Below are 18,579 nucleotides of genomic sequence, written 5' to 3' on the forward strand. Positions count from 1 at the left end.
GGAAAAATGACAAATGGCAGGAGGGAATGACACGGTCAGCAGGTTCTATTAGAGAAATGATAGTGTTGCTCGTGGTTTGTTAAAAGGTCCAGTTTAGATACTTTATAGGTTTACATCCATCATTGTCTAATGACCTATTTGATGAAAAACACGCGCTCGGGTGACAACGGCCCTGTGCAGCCAACTTCGTTTTGTAATTGCTCCCATATTAAATATAGATTTTTGTTTGATATCTTGTGAGAATTCCTTTCTGTTGGTCAAAATTGTGATAGAAGACATGGATGCAATGGCAAAAGCTCAGGAGGGAGAAAACTGGAGGGAAAATGGGAAAAATGGGTGGCGTAGAGATGTTGACAGTGAGGTCTAAGGAGTAGTATTCAGATCTGTTATAAGTATTAAAATAATACCCTATTACTATTATTATTAGTAAAGGTAAGTAGGTATTATTGAAAGAAAATGCATTTAGGATCTCAACAGTAAAAGTAGTCATTTTATTGATATTTTTTGTACATGATATGAAAGTAGCTCACATAGTAGTTGAATATAACTTATTTTAACAAAATGTAAGTATATAAAAAAAGAATACATCAAGTTACACAAATTGATGCTTTTTAAACATTTGTTTGAATCCTCAGAGTAGCTAGTATCTAAAGCTATGCAAATGTAGTACTGAATAAAGTATTCAGATACTTCATCCACTCGTAAAAATGCTAACTTTCCAAGTAAGATCCTGCATTTAATATGATATTTAAAAAGTGTGCACGTATTTGTGGGGTAAGGAAGTATTAATCACTATAACCTGTCCACGCTGTATCCTTCTTGCACTTTTAACTGGACACTCCTGTTGGCACGAGCCATTAAACCATTGAAGGCCACACTGAGATTGCTTTAGATTTAAGTATTGCATTTAACTTGTAAAGGAATTGGTGGCCCTCCATTGACCCGGCAAGCTTTAATTGGGATTGTGCGAGTATTGATTGTAAGTGGCTGGGCGAATCTTGAATTACAGCCTGATTAGCTTTTAGTCAGCCCTTTGCACCAGCCAGTCGAAGGAGCTCAATGTCATTCAGGTTGGAACACTTCAGCGGACACTTGACTACAGGGAATCTTGTTACTTCCTGTGTAAACAGGAAACAACATGTATTTAAGGAGGGGAATGACAGATCTTCTGGCAAATGTACGGTAGTCTTGCTGTAATTTTCCCTCATGGTCACTTTGAGAAACATCATAACTGAGCATGTACCTTTTAGATATAGGCATATAAGAAGTGCATTCTCCTTTATGTCTCTCCTGTCCTGATCGTATCCACATGTTATCCCTCTTTCTCTTCCTTTATTGTTACTCAGCAGAGATGATGACCTCTGTATGGTTTGGATGGGAACAGTCACAGGAGCGATGTACCTTTTTTTCTCTATTATGAGCAGCATGGTCCGAGCCCTCCAGGCACCCAGCCTCAATATCCAGCGTCTGTACCTTCAGATACTCTGCCGTGGATCTTCAGCTTTTACCCAGCCTGCCTGTATGTGTCATTACAAGTCGGTAATCTGGAGAGGGCAACAGAAAAAGTTCTCATCAGTGTCAGTCTGAGATATAGATATGGGCCGGGTAACAAATGGCCAAATGCACAGGCAGCAGAGCAGACCATCAATAAAGCAATTTCTTGTGTCATAACAGCTACGCTTTTCCTAAAGCCAACCTTTCAAAACTTTTCCCTCTGCAAATCGCTGCAGCCCCACCATTAGAGTCCTGCCTTGTGAATTTAATGGATTCCGTACAAATAATATTCCACCATAATGGAAAAGGTTGAAGTCACTGAAGACAGATGAAGTCATAAACACGTATAATTGAGAATCAAAGACCGATAAATTTTAAACTGCTATCCATTTTCTCTTTTTAGATGATGATCTATGTCAGCACGGCTCCCGGAAAATGGAAGAGATTATGGGGGAAAATTATAACAATAAATTTTCTAAACATACACCTTGATTATGCTTCGATTTTTTGGAGGGGTAGAGGGCAAGGGAGGGGGGTTGGAAAGAAGGCTGGGATTGCTGAAAGCTTGCTGGCTAAATGGCACCATAAAATAGGTTCCCTGCTCTTTGCCTGCAGAGCGTAGGCATGCCTCGAGGTGTGATTCCCCCCCCTCTAAATGGGGGAAATGAATTGTGTAATTTATTGCAAACGTGCACACAGTGAGATTAGATCAGCATATCCCATCAAAGGAACAACAATCAATCAGCCTCTAGTTAACAGCTTGAAACACATAAACCAGGGCACCTAATGGCTTTCCAATTTAACAGATTGATAGACTTATCCGGTCCTAAGGGATGAATTAAGAAAACCGGGTACTTTCACACAGGCACTGGCACTTTTGACAGGACCTTTTACCCCCCTCTAGCTTCTTTTTTTTACCATCTTTGCTCCTGAATATAGAGATAAGGTTAACCTGAAAATAAAGAGAAAGTCAGTTTTCCCTCTTTTATTTTTTTCCCTTTTCTGTTTGAGAAAGCACTCCACAGCTGATTTGTTATTCAGATGAGGCGGGAGTGGAAGTGTGTCAGATGTGGAGAATGGGCTCATTTTAATGACCTGATTATCGCGGGTCATTTGGAACTGTGAAACCAAGGGAGCTATTCAGAGCCACTTAACAATATCTAAATGTGACCCGGGCGACCCATTCAACCAAATATGTAGTGAAAGAAAAAGAGGAACTTGTTTGTTTCATGACTTATTAATCACATAATTCACTCGTGAAAATTAATCAGCGCAAACAAATATTAAAGGAATAGTTTGAAATGTTGGTAAATACACTTATTCTCATAATTGCCGATATAGCACTAGAGTTTTTACGGTAGAGATGTGGATTGTGCCAGCAGCAAGGAGGCTTAGCTTAGCATAAAGACAGGAAGCTTGGGCTTATTTCTTGCATGCTTCTATCCAAAACTCAAACAAAACGTGCAATTTACATATTAATATTGTACCGAATTGTTTTCGGATGCACTGGACTTCTGTTGGCTGCTTTATGCTATGCTATGCTATGCTATGCTATACTATGCTATGCTATGCTATGCTATGCTATGCTACATTTCTACTGGCTTAAGCTACATATTTACTGTACAGATACATTTGTGATATCAATCTTCTCATTTAATCCCTGGCAATAAAAGCATTTTTACCTAAATGTTCTATTATTTGTCTAAGTACAATCTTTTTTGTATGCAATATTTGTTTACATACGTTTGCCAGATCATTCTGAATCTTATTGTACTGTACCCTGACATAAATTAATGAGTAGTTTTGGGTATATGCACAAATACATCTTTAACACCAAATGTTTCAAACTGAACTGAATATACTGAACCATGATGTCCAGGGAACAAATCAGTAGGTTTTAGTATAGTGGAGCTCCCCTTACTGGTGGCTGAGAGCCCAGTTGGCAGCTCAGCCTGGTTAAACCCTTACTGAATGATGGTGTGATAACTCAATGCTGGGACAGGGACAGGCTACTATTTACTCTGAGCTGCAGAGACTCAAAAGTTGCTTAGCACCACAACAAGGAAAAGTTCAGAAAGTCTAAGAAAATGTTTGCAATGTCCAGGCAGAACGCAAACAGGCTTCATACGCAGATACAACTTGTACAACATGGACCACAAGGTAAAAAGGATGTAAACGACGTTATCCCGTACTGTGAAACGGTTATTATCAACTAAAAAAACGTCTGAGTAATATTTCTATGATATTTCGAAACGACCAGAGACTGTTCACTACTTTGTTCCTGTGTGTGTGAATGCAGTGTTCGAATCAGTTCTTGCACAGGTTTACTTTTAGACTGTTAGAACTCAATCGTAGACTGAAGTGCATCGGAACAATGGTGTTTTGAAAGTACATAGTCGGTAAGTATGAATTTTTTATCTGTAATTAGAGAAATAATTTAAATCAAAGAATGTGAAATTTCAACCCGAACAGAGAGAATTTCAAGCATTCTTAGAAGGTTAACCGACTGTACTGTCCTCTTAAGAGCTTGGCTACAGACCCAGAGCCTTGACCCAGGACACTAGTGTAATGCACACTCGGTGTCACCATATTATCTTGTCTACATCCACATCGACAGCTGATCTCTCTGCGTCACTGCATAATTAAAGGAGCTGTTGGTATCAAGGATGTGACCCTGAAGGGATGAGAAAGTGTTACCTTAGACCCCCACGAGCCGATCAGAGTTTGTGGGAACCAGACGGGGTGCATCCACGTGAGCAGCAGACAGTCTCTGAAGCGGCCCGTATCGGATAGAGACTGATGTGTACGCTCCACTACAATGTGACACGACTCTACATTAAAAAGGAACCAGATCTTATCGTCAGACTACAGCATGTGAAGGTCTGAGGTCAATGTTTTGTCCCGTCTGCGACAGTTCAGGAAATGGATTGAGATTCAGCTCATGGGTTAGAAATGGGACAACATTGATTACTGATAGATCAATAGATCGGCTAATGAATTCGGGGCACATTACTTACCAATCAAAACTAATTGCACTTAAGCTGTTTCTGTTTTTCCATTGGCTTAGCAGAACCCCTGCAGCTATCTGACTAACAGTGTTCAAAATACTCCCAAATTGAAGAAGACAACAAAGGAAATGCCCCAAAACAGAACAGGAACAAGACCATTTAACTCAACAGAGCAAGTCACAGAACAAAAATGGTGTGTTTCCTATTCAACACTAATACTTGGATCCTCCCCGTGGACGCAACTCCGCTGACCCTCTTGTTTGGTCTGCGAGTGTAACAAGGAGCAAATGATCACAAAGAGTGCCCAAACATGATCGCCCCCCTCCTCATGACGGATAGTAATTGGTGTTTGTTTGCTCTCGTTTCTCCCTCTTTTGTGTCGCAGGGTGGTAAAGAGTGCTATTACTGTCAGCTGATTAGTATGCCTCTTACAGCAGCTGTCAGGACCGCCTAATTAGAGGAAACTTGAGCAGAGTGACAAGAGAGGCACACACAGAGACATAGACACACACATACAAAGACATACACATGTTATTCGTAGAGTGTGAAGAACTAGACTCATTACCTCGGCCAAGAAGGTTATGTTTTGGTTCCTTTCTTTTGTTAGTTTGTCTATTTTATCAGCAGGATTACAGAAAAACTGGCACACTTTCGGGGAAAATTGGTGCTAGGTAATTCATTTTGTGAAGAAGAAGTGGATACAAGCATTATTGCTCACTTTAGGGAACATGTGGCCTTGGCAGAGGTCTGTTCCCTCCAAGTTTATCCTGTTAAGCGTTAGAGGCACATTTAACAGAACATCTCAAGTGGTCGTGTGATTATTATGCACAGAGCAGAAATAGACTAAATTAACATCTGTTCCATTGTGCTTCTTGATAAAAAAAGCGTTCAGTGAAAGATAACTATTTTCTTCCTTCAGTTCAGTAACAATCTGAAACCCTTTATATACCCATTAGCAATCAACACATGAAATAAAGAAAAGTCAGACAGTCTTTCAAAAAGAAGGAACCCTATAATTCAGTCAGACTACCCTGCTCTGAACACCATAATTACCAATGTTTTACACTCAGTCCAGAACATATGTCTCAGGAGGTACATGATGAAATGTGTCCCTGCCATTTAAGATCCTTTCTTGACTGTTGTTAAGAGCACTCTTACATTTAAAAGTGCATTCAAGTCAAAACAACTTTTATTCTTCAGCTTGCAAGTAGGCTATTCACTTAAGCTTAAAACAGGTTGATAAGTAAGGGCCCTGTCTGGACAGAACATGAATATAACATAAATGGAACCTGGAAGCTAAATCAAATGCTATCCAATCATAAAATTAAATAACACTCATCTGAGGGATATCATCATTTTCTTTCAGTTTAAGTAAAAATAGAAAACATACGAGGCACCAGCATCATTTCCTAATGGCTCTGCTCTCCTAATACATCAAGCATTCACACTGAGCCCTGACAACGCTATATTCCACACATCTTAACGCACCCCAAGGTCCTCAGGGCACCAGGGAAAATTAACCATTTAATAGCAATAAATAACAGATTCTGACTCAAACACACACACACACACACACACACACACACACACACACACACACACACACACACACACACACACACACACACACACACACACACACACACACACACACACACACACACACACACACACACACACACACACACACCACACACACCACACACACACACACACACACACACACACACACACACACACACACACACACACACACACACACACACACACACACACACACACACACACACACACACACACACACACACACACACACACACACACACACACACACACACACACACTTTAGCCAATAATCCTTGTATATCTACATAGGTATAGTACATTGTAATAGAAAAATATATATTGTTATATTAGTAAAGAATATGAATACTTCCTTCAATGGTTACCAAGAGGGATTTGGATCCCTACTAAAAATGATTCTTCTCTTTGTTAGACTTTTCTAAATCATGCAGGGATGTAACATCCTGGAACTTTCTTTTCTGTCAATGGCATTCCTATTAATATTTCTTACTTCTTTCATTGTTTCTGGTTTCCTTTCCCTCTCTGATGACATGTACTGTGTGTTGGTCAAAATGGAGCATTGATTATTTGTAAAAACATAAGTGCAAATCAAATCAACATTGCACAGAGACAGATGGGAGCTGCCTACCTGTGCACACGCAGGAAAAAGGGGCAGTTATTGACCAATTGATCTGATGTGAGGAAGGGGCATTATTTTTCCTGCAGCGGAAAGACCTCCACTGTAAGGCTAGCAATCACTCCCCCACCTTTCCTCCAACTACAACTACCTCTAACACCCAAATGTGTCCTCAATCTCCACTCGAACGGGCCCAGGTATGCAACTTTTCCGTCAGCAGTGTTATGTATTTGGCTTTCTATTTCACTTTAATAGGGGAGAAATTGGCAACATATTCTTTTACAGCCCCCTGGCACCATTAGAAAGCCTGCTGTCATTTGGATTATTTATGAAAAACTATTTCATGCTTACTTACATTTGCCGCTTATTTTCCCCCAGTGTGACCTGCAGCAGATTTAGTTCCATTTCCAAAGCCTTAAAGCCAATTCTTTATATCTGCAGGTCAGCCTTCTCGATTGAGTCGAGATTGAAATACCAGTGTGTAGTGGGAAAGGTATGGCAAGAGGAAACCAGAGGTATTTTATTGTGTTGAGGGTTACAGTAAAGAGAAGAGGGAGGGGAAGCAGAAAGAGGGGAAACGATCGAGGGGTGAAGGCACAGGAACGGGGGGGATTTTTAGGTGGATGTAGAACAGAGACACCTGCAGAATAAAGAGGCCGTGCAAAGGCAGCAACACAACTTGAGGAATGAACGGGCAACAAACATCCAGCTGCTCCTGAGCAGCAAAGACAACAAAGACCGGCCAAGAACTGAGTCAGCAAATAGGTGTTGAAAGTAAAAACAGAGAAGACATAAAAAAGAAAGCGGTCTTAAATCCGCAAGATTTTATATTACATCCAAAAACATGTCAAATGCTGTTGCCTACGAGGTGTTTTACAAGGTGTACAATGATAAACTTTGCAGGAGGTTTTGTTTGTGATTTTTTTCTCCCACTGTGTTTCTGGAATCTATACTCATATTCTTGTCTGTACAAGAAAATTGGCAATCTTTGTCTTTCAACACATCAAATAAATCAAAATAAACTTCCCCACTAAGGAGCTCGACAGGCCAGGACAAAGCAGTCACACTCCCCTTTGCAGCGTGCATCTATACTCATAATCCCATACAGTAAGAGATGGGGTCTTTCACTCCCCATTGCACACACACACTCTTTTGATCTGGGTTTGGCCTGGGCTTTATACAGTGACCCTAATAAACTACGGCGTGGCCGGGCAGGTTTGTCACTGTCACAGGTAAATGATGTAATTAATGAGTGTGTAGCGGAGTGAATGGGAGCCAGGGTGGTAGCTTTTAAACACCTCTCCAGCTGACTGGGTTTGGGGAGGCCCAGCTGGACACAGCCAGCGGATCGATAGGGGGTCAGGGGTCAGTCAACCCTCCCATTATGGCCCTGGTTGCTCCCATCATCGCCTGGCTAACGATGCCTGCAGGAGGGCGAGAGATGGAGCCGCTTCAAACTGAGGCTGCTGCGTTTTTGGGGCTGAAGGCTGAAACTCATGTCTATGTTTGTTACTATACTATTGTTAATGTGCATATACAAGAATATGAGGGAGTCCCCAACTGGCTTTACTGTGGTTGGAGACCCTCCATGCTCTGGTATTTAATAATGTTGTTCCATAGGTCGAATCACACTTACAAATTGAAATATTATGTATTTCCTTGCATTGAAATCAGCATATCAAACTCAAACACATCAACAGGATCTGCAGTTACGGCCTCTGGTGATGTCACTAACTTCAAAAGGACAAACAGAACAGCAGGGCAGCAAGGGTTTCTGGTCTTTGTGGTTTAGTTATTAACTGTGAGTCTACTGAAGTGCTTTTTGTTTGTTTTATCTTGAAACTTTTGTCAAAAAATATAACGCCTTGAACTGTATTTTGATATTTTAGTCATGAATGTAATTCCTAAGTATGTTTACACTCAAATAATTGAAAGGTTTTCAAAGCTCATTAATCTAAAACTCCCCCCACATTCGCAACACCATCCATTTCAGTCTTAGACTCAATAGTCATTCCAGCAGATCCATACAGAGATCAAAATGAAACAGCAGATTTTAATTGGCCTCACATTTCTTGGATCTTTGAGTTTTTCATCCCGTAGGTGGCCCGAGGAATACAGCTAACAGTTTTGTTCATGTTGTTGCTAATCATTAATATCACAGCAGGGGGAACATGGGAAATCGTTCCCAGCCAGATTGAGTTGGATCAATACCCTTAAAAAGGGCAGTTGCCTAATCTAAAACTTCCCTCAAATTAGCAGAACTGTCCAATTCAGAGCGCTCTTTGCCCAGACTCAACAGCCACTCCAGCAGATCCATACAGAGATCAAAACTCAACAGCTAATTTAGAGTGTGCTAGAGTTGTTAGTGCTGTGAGCTCCCCGAGGAATACTGGGACCAGTTTTGTTCATGATGTTGATACATTATTAATATTACAGCAGGGGAGCAAACCGTTCCTGGCCAGATTGGGTTTGATCAATACCCTCAAAAAGGCAGAGAAGTCTCATTAATCTAAAACTTCCCTCACATTAACAAGACTGTCCAGTTCAGGCCCCTCTTTACTCCATACACAGATCAAAACTACAGCTAATTTAGAGTTTTTGAAAACCTGTGAGCTCTCCAAGAAATACTGAGACCAGTTTTGTTCATGATATTGATATATTATAGGGATTTTTTTTTTTTTAAACATCCCTTTGAACATCATTTAGCTTTGTAAAAAACTAGTTTATTTAGTACATTTTCAAAATATGAACATGAAGGAGTTGAAAAATGTATTTTACCTTTAGGAGGTCTGTAATTCTAAAATAACACAAAACTCACTCGAATTCACAATTCAATATTTGCCAATACAATATTTGGAAACTGTTGACACTGTTGACATCTTGTTGTCATGCATGAAAAGGCATGACAACAAGATGTAGTCGTTCTGTATCATATCATTAATTCAGGAGTTTTCTTTACATACATCTTATTTTAGGTCACTTCCGGTGAAAATAAAATGTGAAAAAAACATTTAATCAAAAATGCCAAACATGCAGGATTTGATGGATGTTTTATGTGAATGTAACTATGAATGTCTTTGCATTTTTATATGTTATTTTTTGTTTTAAATCCTTTAATGTATTCTTTTTGGCTATTTTGACAAAACAATGAATTGATAAATTAATCTACAAACTAATTGGCAGATTTATCCATACAAGTAATCATAAATTGCAGCCCAAAAAAGAAAAAAGGATCTTTGTTTTGTTTCAGTCAGAAGCATGAAAATACGGCTGAAAACACGATCAGTACTAGATGTGAGCAGACGTGCGGAGAGTTGATACTCCTGTGACCCGTTGGTGTTTAAAGATGTGCCAGTGGACGCACTATATTATCTTCCTATAGACAGGCTAATCCATTATGGGCCCTCTTGCGGTAAGAGTGAAATGCTCGTATTAGGGCAACTGTGCGTTCAGAGGCATCATTCAGGACAATGAGCTATAGCCAGAGAGTGACAAGCTAGAAAAATGTCCCCACTTTTCAGGCTGTACAAATGACGTTTGGCCACGATAACTCACAACTGGACACTTCATTTCGAGTCGGCAGCGAGCTGGCCAGTCAAAAGCTATCATACCATCTTCTTTATTTGTGGCCCGTGGTTTTGGTAGCAGGCCTATCAAATAAATACAGCTAAAATGGCACTTCAGTCAAAAATATTGGCCAATTCTTTGACTGCCGTGACTGGGCCCGGATGGCAACCTGTTTCTGATGGAATAAACCTTTAAGAGTCAGGTGGTCAGGCAGCCAGTATCCATCAAGCCCAGCAGCACTATGAGTGTTAGTTTTGGATATATATGCATGTGAATAAGAGTGACCAATGCTGCCAATCCCGTGGAGCCATTCCCAAAGCATAATAGTCAAATTAATTGATTACCAATTTATCATTGGGGAATTGCTTGCTTAGAGGAGTAATCACTCACCGATAAAGAAGAAATGGCTATGAATACATTTCAAGGATGACAATCTTTGAGGAGTAATAGTATAATTTGTCACTTGTGACAGTCTATTTGATTGTTCTCGATATTTCAGCCTGGTGGAATATTGGACAGAATCATGACGAGTTGTCAGAGCCAAGCTGAGGTGTGTGTGGATGCGTCGAGTGGTGCTTTAATACGGTAATAAGGCAGTCAGAAGAACACTTACACTTCCTAAGGTGACAGCAGCTTTATCGCGCATCGCCTCATAAAGTCCCATCATATCTGCTCGCCACTATTATCAAATGGCTGTTTAGCGTGCCTCTGTGTGTCCGTGTGTGGGTGTGTGAAAGACACAGAGAGGATGAGCGAACAACCTGTGTTTGTGTGTGTGTGCTGAGGGTAATGATATGAGAGCACAACAAGATCAGCATGAAAAGTGAGTTGATCCTGGGCGAGGGCAGCAGCACCACAAAGACTCTGAGCTTTTTATAAGAAAAATAAGCCCATCCTCCCACACTGAAGGGAAACATTTCTCTTTCTCACTGCTATTCCCTCCTGAAGCCCAGACAGCTGTGGTCAAACTTAGGTCAATAAAAGGTCTGTTTGTCCATTGAGTTGCCAAATCTATCAAAAGATGAAAATTTGCTTTAAAGGAGAGATAGAATTCAGCGGGGAGAGAGTGGGTCCTTTCTGTGAGGCATGCAGGAAATTAATCAAGGAAATGGGGTTTTTGGTGTGCCTATATCAAATCTAATCTATCCTTTGTGCACATGTAGCCGGCTCCAAGCCTCACCAATCAAGAGCGACACACTGGCTTTATGAAAAGCCACTTGTTCCCTGTATAATTGGGGGGTCTCATTGCTGAGTTAAATGGGAGGTGGAGGTAGAGGGAGGGGCAGTCTTGTTTGCCCATGTAAAGTGTGATCCAGATAATAGCATTCTCATCAAAGGCGGCAATTACATTCATTACAACGACGCGAGGCGCGCCTGCAAGGAAATTAAGTGGTGAGAGGAAAGAAAAGCTTAATATATACCTCCTTTATCCTATCCCCCACCTCTTGGTTCTTTTTCAAATGCTCCTCGTGGAACAGGAGACCTCAAGAAAGAAACAGTCTCAGTAGGAGGAGAATAAATCTTGTCAAAGTCCCCCTTCACCTTTCTGCCTCCAAGAGGCTCCTGTCTACCGTTACTATGGCTGCACTTGTCTAGGATTAAAAAGCTTTTCCAGGAGGGTAATCTCTAATGCAGCTTTTACACAGGCCCAACAAATGACACCAAGTCTTTAAAAACTGCTTAAGACCTTCTCTAAATGAAATTCCAATTTATTTCAAGAAAGGAGGAGCAAATCAATTGTCTTGTGTGGCGTTAAACCACAAACAGCCTGTAAATCAAGCGGTTAAGAGGAGAAGGGAACCTTTTCATTCAGGCCTTTTAAATGTGAATCAGAGCAAGTGGATAACACTGCAGCCTTCTCAACGACAGGTGTAGTCCCAGAGCCCATTCTCCATGAGCCTGTGTGTATATTCAAACTCGCTCATATTATTTAGATTAGTCTTGTGAAGGTTTTGAGTTCAAGTCAGGCCTTTACAAAATGTTAAGTATATGAGTAATTGTGTCAATTGTGTCAACATAGACAGAAATGTTGGATTAGTGGGTTTGATATACTACAGCTACAGTTTTTCAACACAGCTGAAGCCATTTATATGCAGGTTTCCATCAGTGTGACCAATGCGTTATTGGGTGTAAATGCCAGCCTCAGTAAGCCCTATTAAGAGTATTACCTGCTCTCGGTCTCATTAATACATACTCACTGCCCTTTAAAAGAACAGCTTAATATATTGTGCGGTGGACATGTCTTTAATGCAGAATTACATTTAACCAATTATTCCCCTTAAGTATATTAAGTCTTAATAAATCTGCCCTTCATTATAAAAGCGTCATCAGTTCTTACTGCCTGAAATGCTTAGTTGGAAATACAACATAAGAATATTGTATTAATGATTAATAATATAACATAAAACAAAACTATTGAAACATAAGAGAGCACAGGGAAGTGTGCACTTTGTCTCTTCCATGCGACAAATCATTGTGGCTGTGTGTAAATTATTCAACAGGATCTGGCCCTGGTGGAAACCTGAGCATAATTAAATTGCAATAAAATAACATTAGTTTGGACAGGCTGTTAGAAGGTGATGTAATTGGCCGCTCACTGTGGTCATGGTTCAACTGATGGGGTCGACTGTCATGTCTTCCAGCGCTCCTGTACATGCTGTCCCCGGGGACTGACAGCTGACAGACGGGACTCTCTTACTGTACATTGAGCTCTCCATGTCTGTGCAGTGATAGCCACGATCTGGGTAATCTTGATAAGTCAGAGAAAAAGTCCTACTAACAGTACAAGCCTACATGTCTAAGCTTTGTGTCCTGTATCATGTGGAGCCTCAAAACAGTGTCTGGCAGAATGGGAAGTACCTGTTTCACCACTGAGTCATGTGCGCCATCTAGTGTCCAGATGTTGAAGTGTACACACATGAAGCCAGGCCGCAGCAGGTGTTCATGCAAAAATGTAAGAAAAGTAAGTTAAAATTGTTGAAATTATCTAAATGGACACACAAACAGCTCATACAGATGCCAATATTACTACATAGAATAAAGTGTAGTTATTAGGCAGATTAATTTTCAACAGCAAACATGTGACTCATGTTACAAAGTAAAGAATTACCTTGTCTACATTAGTGATGGAATACTATTGCTCTGACAGTAGCAGGTGTAACGAAGTAAATAGATACCAGAGCTCGGTCGTTTATCATTTTCTCCTCAATGGTTTTCCTACAACTTTGACACAAATGGGGCAATGCGATCTTCACCAAGCGCTTACTTGTAAATTATTGATTGTGATAAAACATGAATGAGTCAATAGCTTTTGAAAGTAATGCAATTGTTGTGCCTCATTTGCCACTAGTGCATAATTGCAAACTGCACATCTGAAAGTCTGTCATGTCACTGATGTGAGTAGAAATACTATCAAGTTAACTTCATTAGTTTGTTAGTTTGTAAGAGAGCAGTGTTTCAATTCAACATGTCTGTGAAAAAAAATACCACTGAGCTCGTATATGCAAACAATGACAGTATGAATCTTTAAATCACTAATTCCCAATATGCTGTCCAAAAAAAAGTTCCTTCAGAAATAAATCCTTACATTTAAAGAGCAGATACCAACCAAAATGTTTGCATTCATCAGACTTGGTTGAATGAATTTTGAAAATAATCAGTAACAAAGTTGCATAATATTGAACAGAAAGGCAATTACACAGTGTATCTTTCAGCGGTGCTAAAGGTATCTAATTTGTAGCCGATGAGTTTTAGCTAACAAACAAATGTTTGTTTGTAGATGCTTGGAAAGCACAGCTTCTTACAATTGTTTTTTAAACCTACTTTAACTCGACGCCTTGATACAATTCCAAAACTTGAAGTCTATGTTTTAAAAAATACTATATTAATTATAATTAACTGTATCTTACCCATTCCTGCTGTGACCCGTTTTTAGGCCTTGACAACTACTAACATTGATTTATTCGGTCTCCTGACACAGAAAACCGGCAGGTAAGTTAGTTGTCGATTCATTGTACACTTCACAAGCGTTGGATAATAATATGTTGTGGGTTTTATACAATATATTCAACTGCATCACTGTTTTATGTCAACCCAAGTAAGAGCGTTACTGATAGGAACCTTTCTTCGCAGTTACATCGAGTTTTTGGCGGGAATGATTTCACCGACGCACACTAAATGAACTTTCACCCCGCCTTATTGTTTTGATTAACAGGTTGTCTTTTCGCGTGAATTGAAGCAAGCACCTCGGGTGAAAAACCTCATAAAACAAGTGGCACTCATTGGGATTTACTGAAACGCATACAGTCTGTGTTAATAATGACCGTGTCGACTTGATAGCGGCGCTGTTGTTGACAAAGATGCTTTTCTCCCAAAGATAAGCTAACATTAGCTGTCTGGTAGCGTATCTTTGGTAACAACATGACGGTGATGGGGAGCGGTGTGTAGGAGCGACCGACCAGACATTGGATCGCCCCGATTTCCTGCTTGTCAATCACACATCTCCAGGATTATAATGTCTTTGTGTCTGGATACAGTCGACACGGCTTTCTAAACAAAAAAACAAAACTGCCTTCATCTAACCAAGTTATCTGCATGTGGTCTTTAAAATTCAGCTATTGTGATACTGTGACTTTTTCAAATAACGTCTTAGCTACATTTTTCGGACCTCATGCCAATTCACTTACGATCTTCAGTAATTCAAGTCAATACGTGTTGGGTGTAGTGTTGGGTATTTTCATCACTTTCTTTCAATGGGCGAGGAAAAGCCAGACACGCTTGACTTTGTGAAGGATTTCCAGGAGTATCTGAGCCAGCAGACCCAGCATGTCAACATGATCTCAGGCTCTGTCAGCGGCGTCAAGGAGGTGGACGAGCTGCCACCAGGTAACCAGCTATCTGTCTTTTATTGTTCACATTTTTGCAATATTCAGCAGTTTTATTCGTCTGGATTTGGTGGTATTTGATACAGTTTTATCTAGACCAGCAGCTGACAGATGCACCTATACGTATTATGTGATATCTGACTTTAAATATCTAGTTATCAGGCATGGTCATCTACATATTCCTTCAATAAGTCTGTGATAAATCGGTGTTTCAATGCATTAATGCACAAATGTTACTAAAGTATAATACGATATGTTATTTTACAACCAACAGGAGTGACAGCTGTAGGGTTGAGTCTAAAGCAGTTATAGAGGTCATCAAAAAATAATAATTCCATCCTAAATATTTTTTCAGTAGATAGTTGAATATAATTAGATTTTGTAAGGGGTGACATTTCATTTTTATAAAAGATCCTGCTTATGTTCTTGTGCAGACTGCGGTCAGAATGGACTGGATCACCCCTCAGTGGACATGTCTCTGGAGGACAGCTCAGGGATCCTAGTGGATGGTTTTGAGAGGACCTATGATGGCAAGCTCAAGTGCCGCTACTGCAACTATGCTACCAGAGGCACAGCAAGACTCATTGAGCACATCCGAATTCACACAGGTAAGTGATGATACTTTAGTTTAAGAGAATGTCATTGACATTGTTTTGTTATTAAGTCTGTTTTCCTCTTTCAAACAGGAGAGAAACCTCATCGCTGCCATCTTTGCCCATTTGCTTCGGCCTATGAGCGCCACCTAGAGGCCCACATGCGATCTCACACGGGCGAGAAGCCTTATAAGTGTGAGCTGTGCTCTTTCCGCTGCAGTGACCGTAGCAACCTGTCGCACCATCGCCGTCGACGCCACAAACTGCTGCCAATGAAAGGTGCGCGCTCACTCTCCCACAAGAAGATGCTGAGTGTTTTACAGAAGAAAGCCAGCTCACTGGGCTATGGCCGCCGGCTCCTCATCAACTTCAGCCCCCCTTCTATGGTGGTGCACAAAGCTGACAATGTGAACGACTTCTCCCATGAGCTGCCCCACTTACGCCAAGAGTCGTATGATAATCAGGGTCGCACAATCGACGATGGGCACTCCACAAATCACCAAGACATGGTTATGGAAAACCCTCTGAATCAGCTGTCCACCCTGGCAGGCCAGTTGGCGAGTCTCCCTTCAGAGTCCCAGGCCCAGAATCAACCCCCCATGTCTCCAGGAGCAGAGTCTATCGTCGATGAGAAGCCTTTCCTCATCCAGCAGCCCCTCCCTGCCACAGCTCCTGTAGCTGTCTCAGCCAGCATGGCCCACGCCTCCTGCTCGTCCCCAATCACCCCAGAGCCCAGGGGCCCCCCCCACATCACCTGCAGCCCTGGAAGGGGACCCTGCAGCGAGCACAGTGGGCGCACCAGTACCCCCAGTGTCTCCAACAGCCAACCCAGTACGCCGGCCCCAGGCCTGTCTGTCCCACTCCAGGACCTCCACATGCTGCATCACTGCCAGCACTGTGACATCTACTTTCCCGACAACATCCTCTACACTATCCACATGGGCTGCCACGGCTACGAGAAACCATTCCAGTGCAACATCTGCGGCCACAAGAGCAAGAGCAAGTATGACTTCGCCTGCCACTTTGCCCGCGGGCAGCACAAGTGATGGAAAAAAAAAACTTTTATTGGACAGCCTTGTTTTATTAATTCCATAGTTATATTATTTATTGGTCTTTGACTTGGCCTTGATGTAGCCTAGCCTTTGAAAGTTGTACTTATAAAATGGCAACATTCAGATGGTTTCATTTTGTATACCTGTGGGTGCCCATTCAAGTGTATTATGAGGGGATGATCAGTGTTTTCCACTGGTTGAGAATGTATTTGTAGTAAAGGAGGGATTTACATTTACACACTGTTGTAAATCAGAAAAAAAGATTCTCTATTTAGCTGAACTAATTCACCATATTTTATGTAATAGATGACCAAATTCCTAATACATGTGAAAAGAAATTGCCTTTTGGGTTTTTAAAATGCATAACTCGTGTGACCTTAACCTTTCACATATGTAATTCCAATGCAATACCATGCAACACTATGGTAGCTGACAAAAAAAGCCTTATGAATTACGTTAGAAAAATGGTCAACATGTTCCAGGTTTGGGATTTAGAGTAAAATGGCTAAAACACGGACTGAATACAGGTGTGATCTTTTCGGTATAGGAAAAGATATCACACATGAAATTGGCTTCCACTTTTAACAGCATGTCCCTTTTAGCTAAATAAAAATACATTCTCAACCCTACTGGAGCTATTTCTAAAGGTTGATCGGATGTTATTGACACAGCAGTGAACCTGTTGGCCTTGAGTGATCTTACTAAAGCCTTGTTGAAATTATTTCATTATTTAGTGCATTACTTCTATTTCTTTGCAGTGCCTGACATAGTCACCTTAATTGGTCCAAGATATAGAGGACTGTTACTTCTTTACATATTAATAGATATTATTACAATATCCTGTTTCTACTTAATGTAAAGGGCCTGGAACCTTAGAAAAAAGTTTGGGCCTTTGTAATTATTTTTTGGTAGCCATGATTTTTTTTTGCCAAAATCCTGCTCCAAGATTGCTGCTAAAAAAAAATTGGAATATATTTATGGCATTCACAGTAAATTATGGCCAACGTTTGTAACTGTGGTTTGTGATCTGAGTTGTCAAACTACATGTTGTAGACGTCGGGAGTTCCTTCACACAGTGCCCTTCCTTGACCAGCATCATGGTCACATCACTTGTTTTTGTTTAAATGGTTTTGTATATCTTTTTAATCACGTCCTGATGTTTTGATATTGTATGAAGTCACTTTAATATCCAGTGTTTAGGACAGAATCACCAAGTCTTGTGTCTCATGTGAACACGTTTTCAGAATTGCCACGTAGCACAGGGGATGCCAAGTTTTAGCCTTTGTGATAAGACAAAGAGATTCCCCATCCATCATACGGTTCCTTTAAAGTGCTTTTCTGAATATTTACTGAGTATTGTATTCTGAGTCGGTGGGTAGATGTTTAGTGTCCAAAAAAGCAAATGTTGCAGTGAGACTGCTACATCAGCAAGATTATTCTTTGTCTTGGGTACTGTTGTTTGTTGCTTAGCAACATGTGTGAAGAACATAGTTACTGTTTCTAGGACCACCTCCTTGTTGCCATGCTTACCAGTACTGGGAGCATCCAGTAATGACTGCCTTATGTTCTCTGTGTCGTAGGTTCATAGGTAACAGTGAATGTTGAGCCTGTTGGCGATCACTCTACCCCTGCGGGATGGCAAATCATTTAATTGTGAGATGGATTAATCTTACTAATTTATAAGTAAAGTGTTTTCTAACTTACTGCACTGTGTCTTCTGTCATCCTTTTTCTTCATCTTATTTGTGTTCAAGAACGGAAATTAATAACAGTGATATTTTTA

The 18,579-nt window shown here is 40.7% G+C and overlaps 1 protein-coding gene and 1 long non-coding RNA gene across 4 annotated transcripts; one reads left to right on the top strand and one right to left on the bottom strand.

Moving 5' to 3' along the window:
* Window positions 1-612: 612 nt before the first annotated feature.
* On the bottom strand, window positions 613-14,352 carry LOC117499929. Of its 2 annotated transcripts, XR_004557737.1 has the most exons (4): window positions 14,178-14,352; window positions 13,129-13,157; window positions 1,402-1,544; window positions 613-1,118 (listed from the first exon to the last, which is right to left on the bottom strand). It is a non-coding gene; the product is annotated as an uncharacterized LOC117499929 (long non-coding RNA). The 2 variants fall into 2 exon arrangements; XR_004557736.1 differs by having other exon boundaries at window positions 613-1,544.
* Window positions 14,353-14,456: 104 nt separating this feature from the next.
* ikzf5 (IKAROS family zinc finger 5) lies at window positions 14,457-18,500 on the top strand. 2 transcript variants are annotated; one of them, XM_034152502.1, is made up of 4 exons: window positions 14,457-15,153; window positions 15,587-15,760; window positions 15,839-16,787; window positions 18,378-18,500. In XM_034152502.1, the coding sequence occupies exons 1-4, from the start codon at window positions 15,021-15,023 to the stop codon at window positions 18,400-18,402; spliced, it is 1,281 nt and encodes a 426-aa protein (XP_034008393.1). In that variant the 5' UTR covers window positions 14,457-15,020; the 3' UTR covers window positions 18,403-18,500. The 2 variants fall into 2 exon arrangements, with proteins under 2 accessions (XP_034008393.1, XP_034008394.1); XM_034152503.1 differs by having other exon boundaries at window positions 15,839-16,748.
* The last annotated feature ends 79 nt before the right edge of the window (window positions 18,501-18,579 follow it).

The sequence above is a fragment of the Trematomus bernacchii genome, unplaced genomic scaffold, assembly GCF_902827165.1.
Source record: "Trematomus bernacchii unplaced genomic scaffold, fTreBer1.1, whole genome shotgun sequence".
Taxonomy (NCBI): Eukaryota; Metazoa; Chordata; class Actinopteri; order Perciformes; family Nototheniidae; genus Trematomus; species Trematomus bernacchii.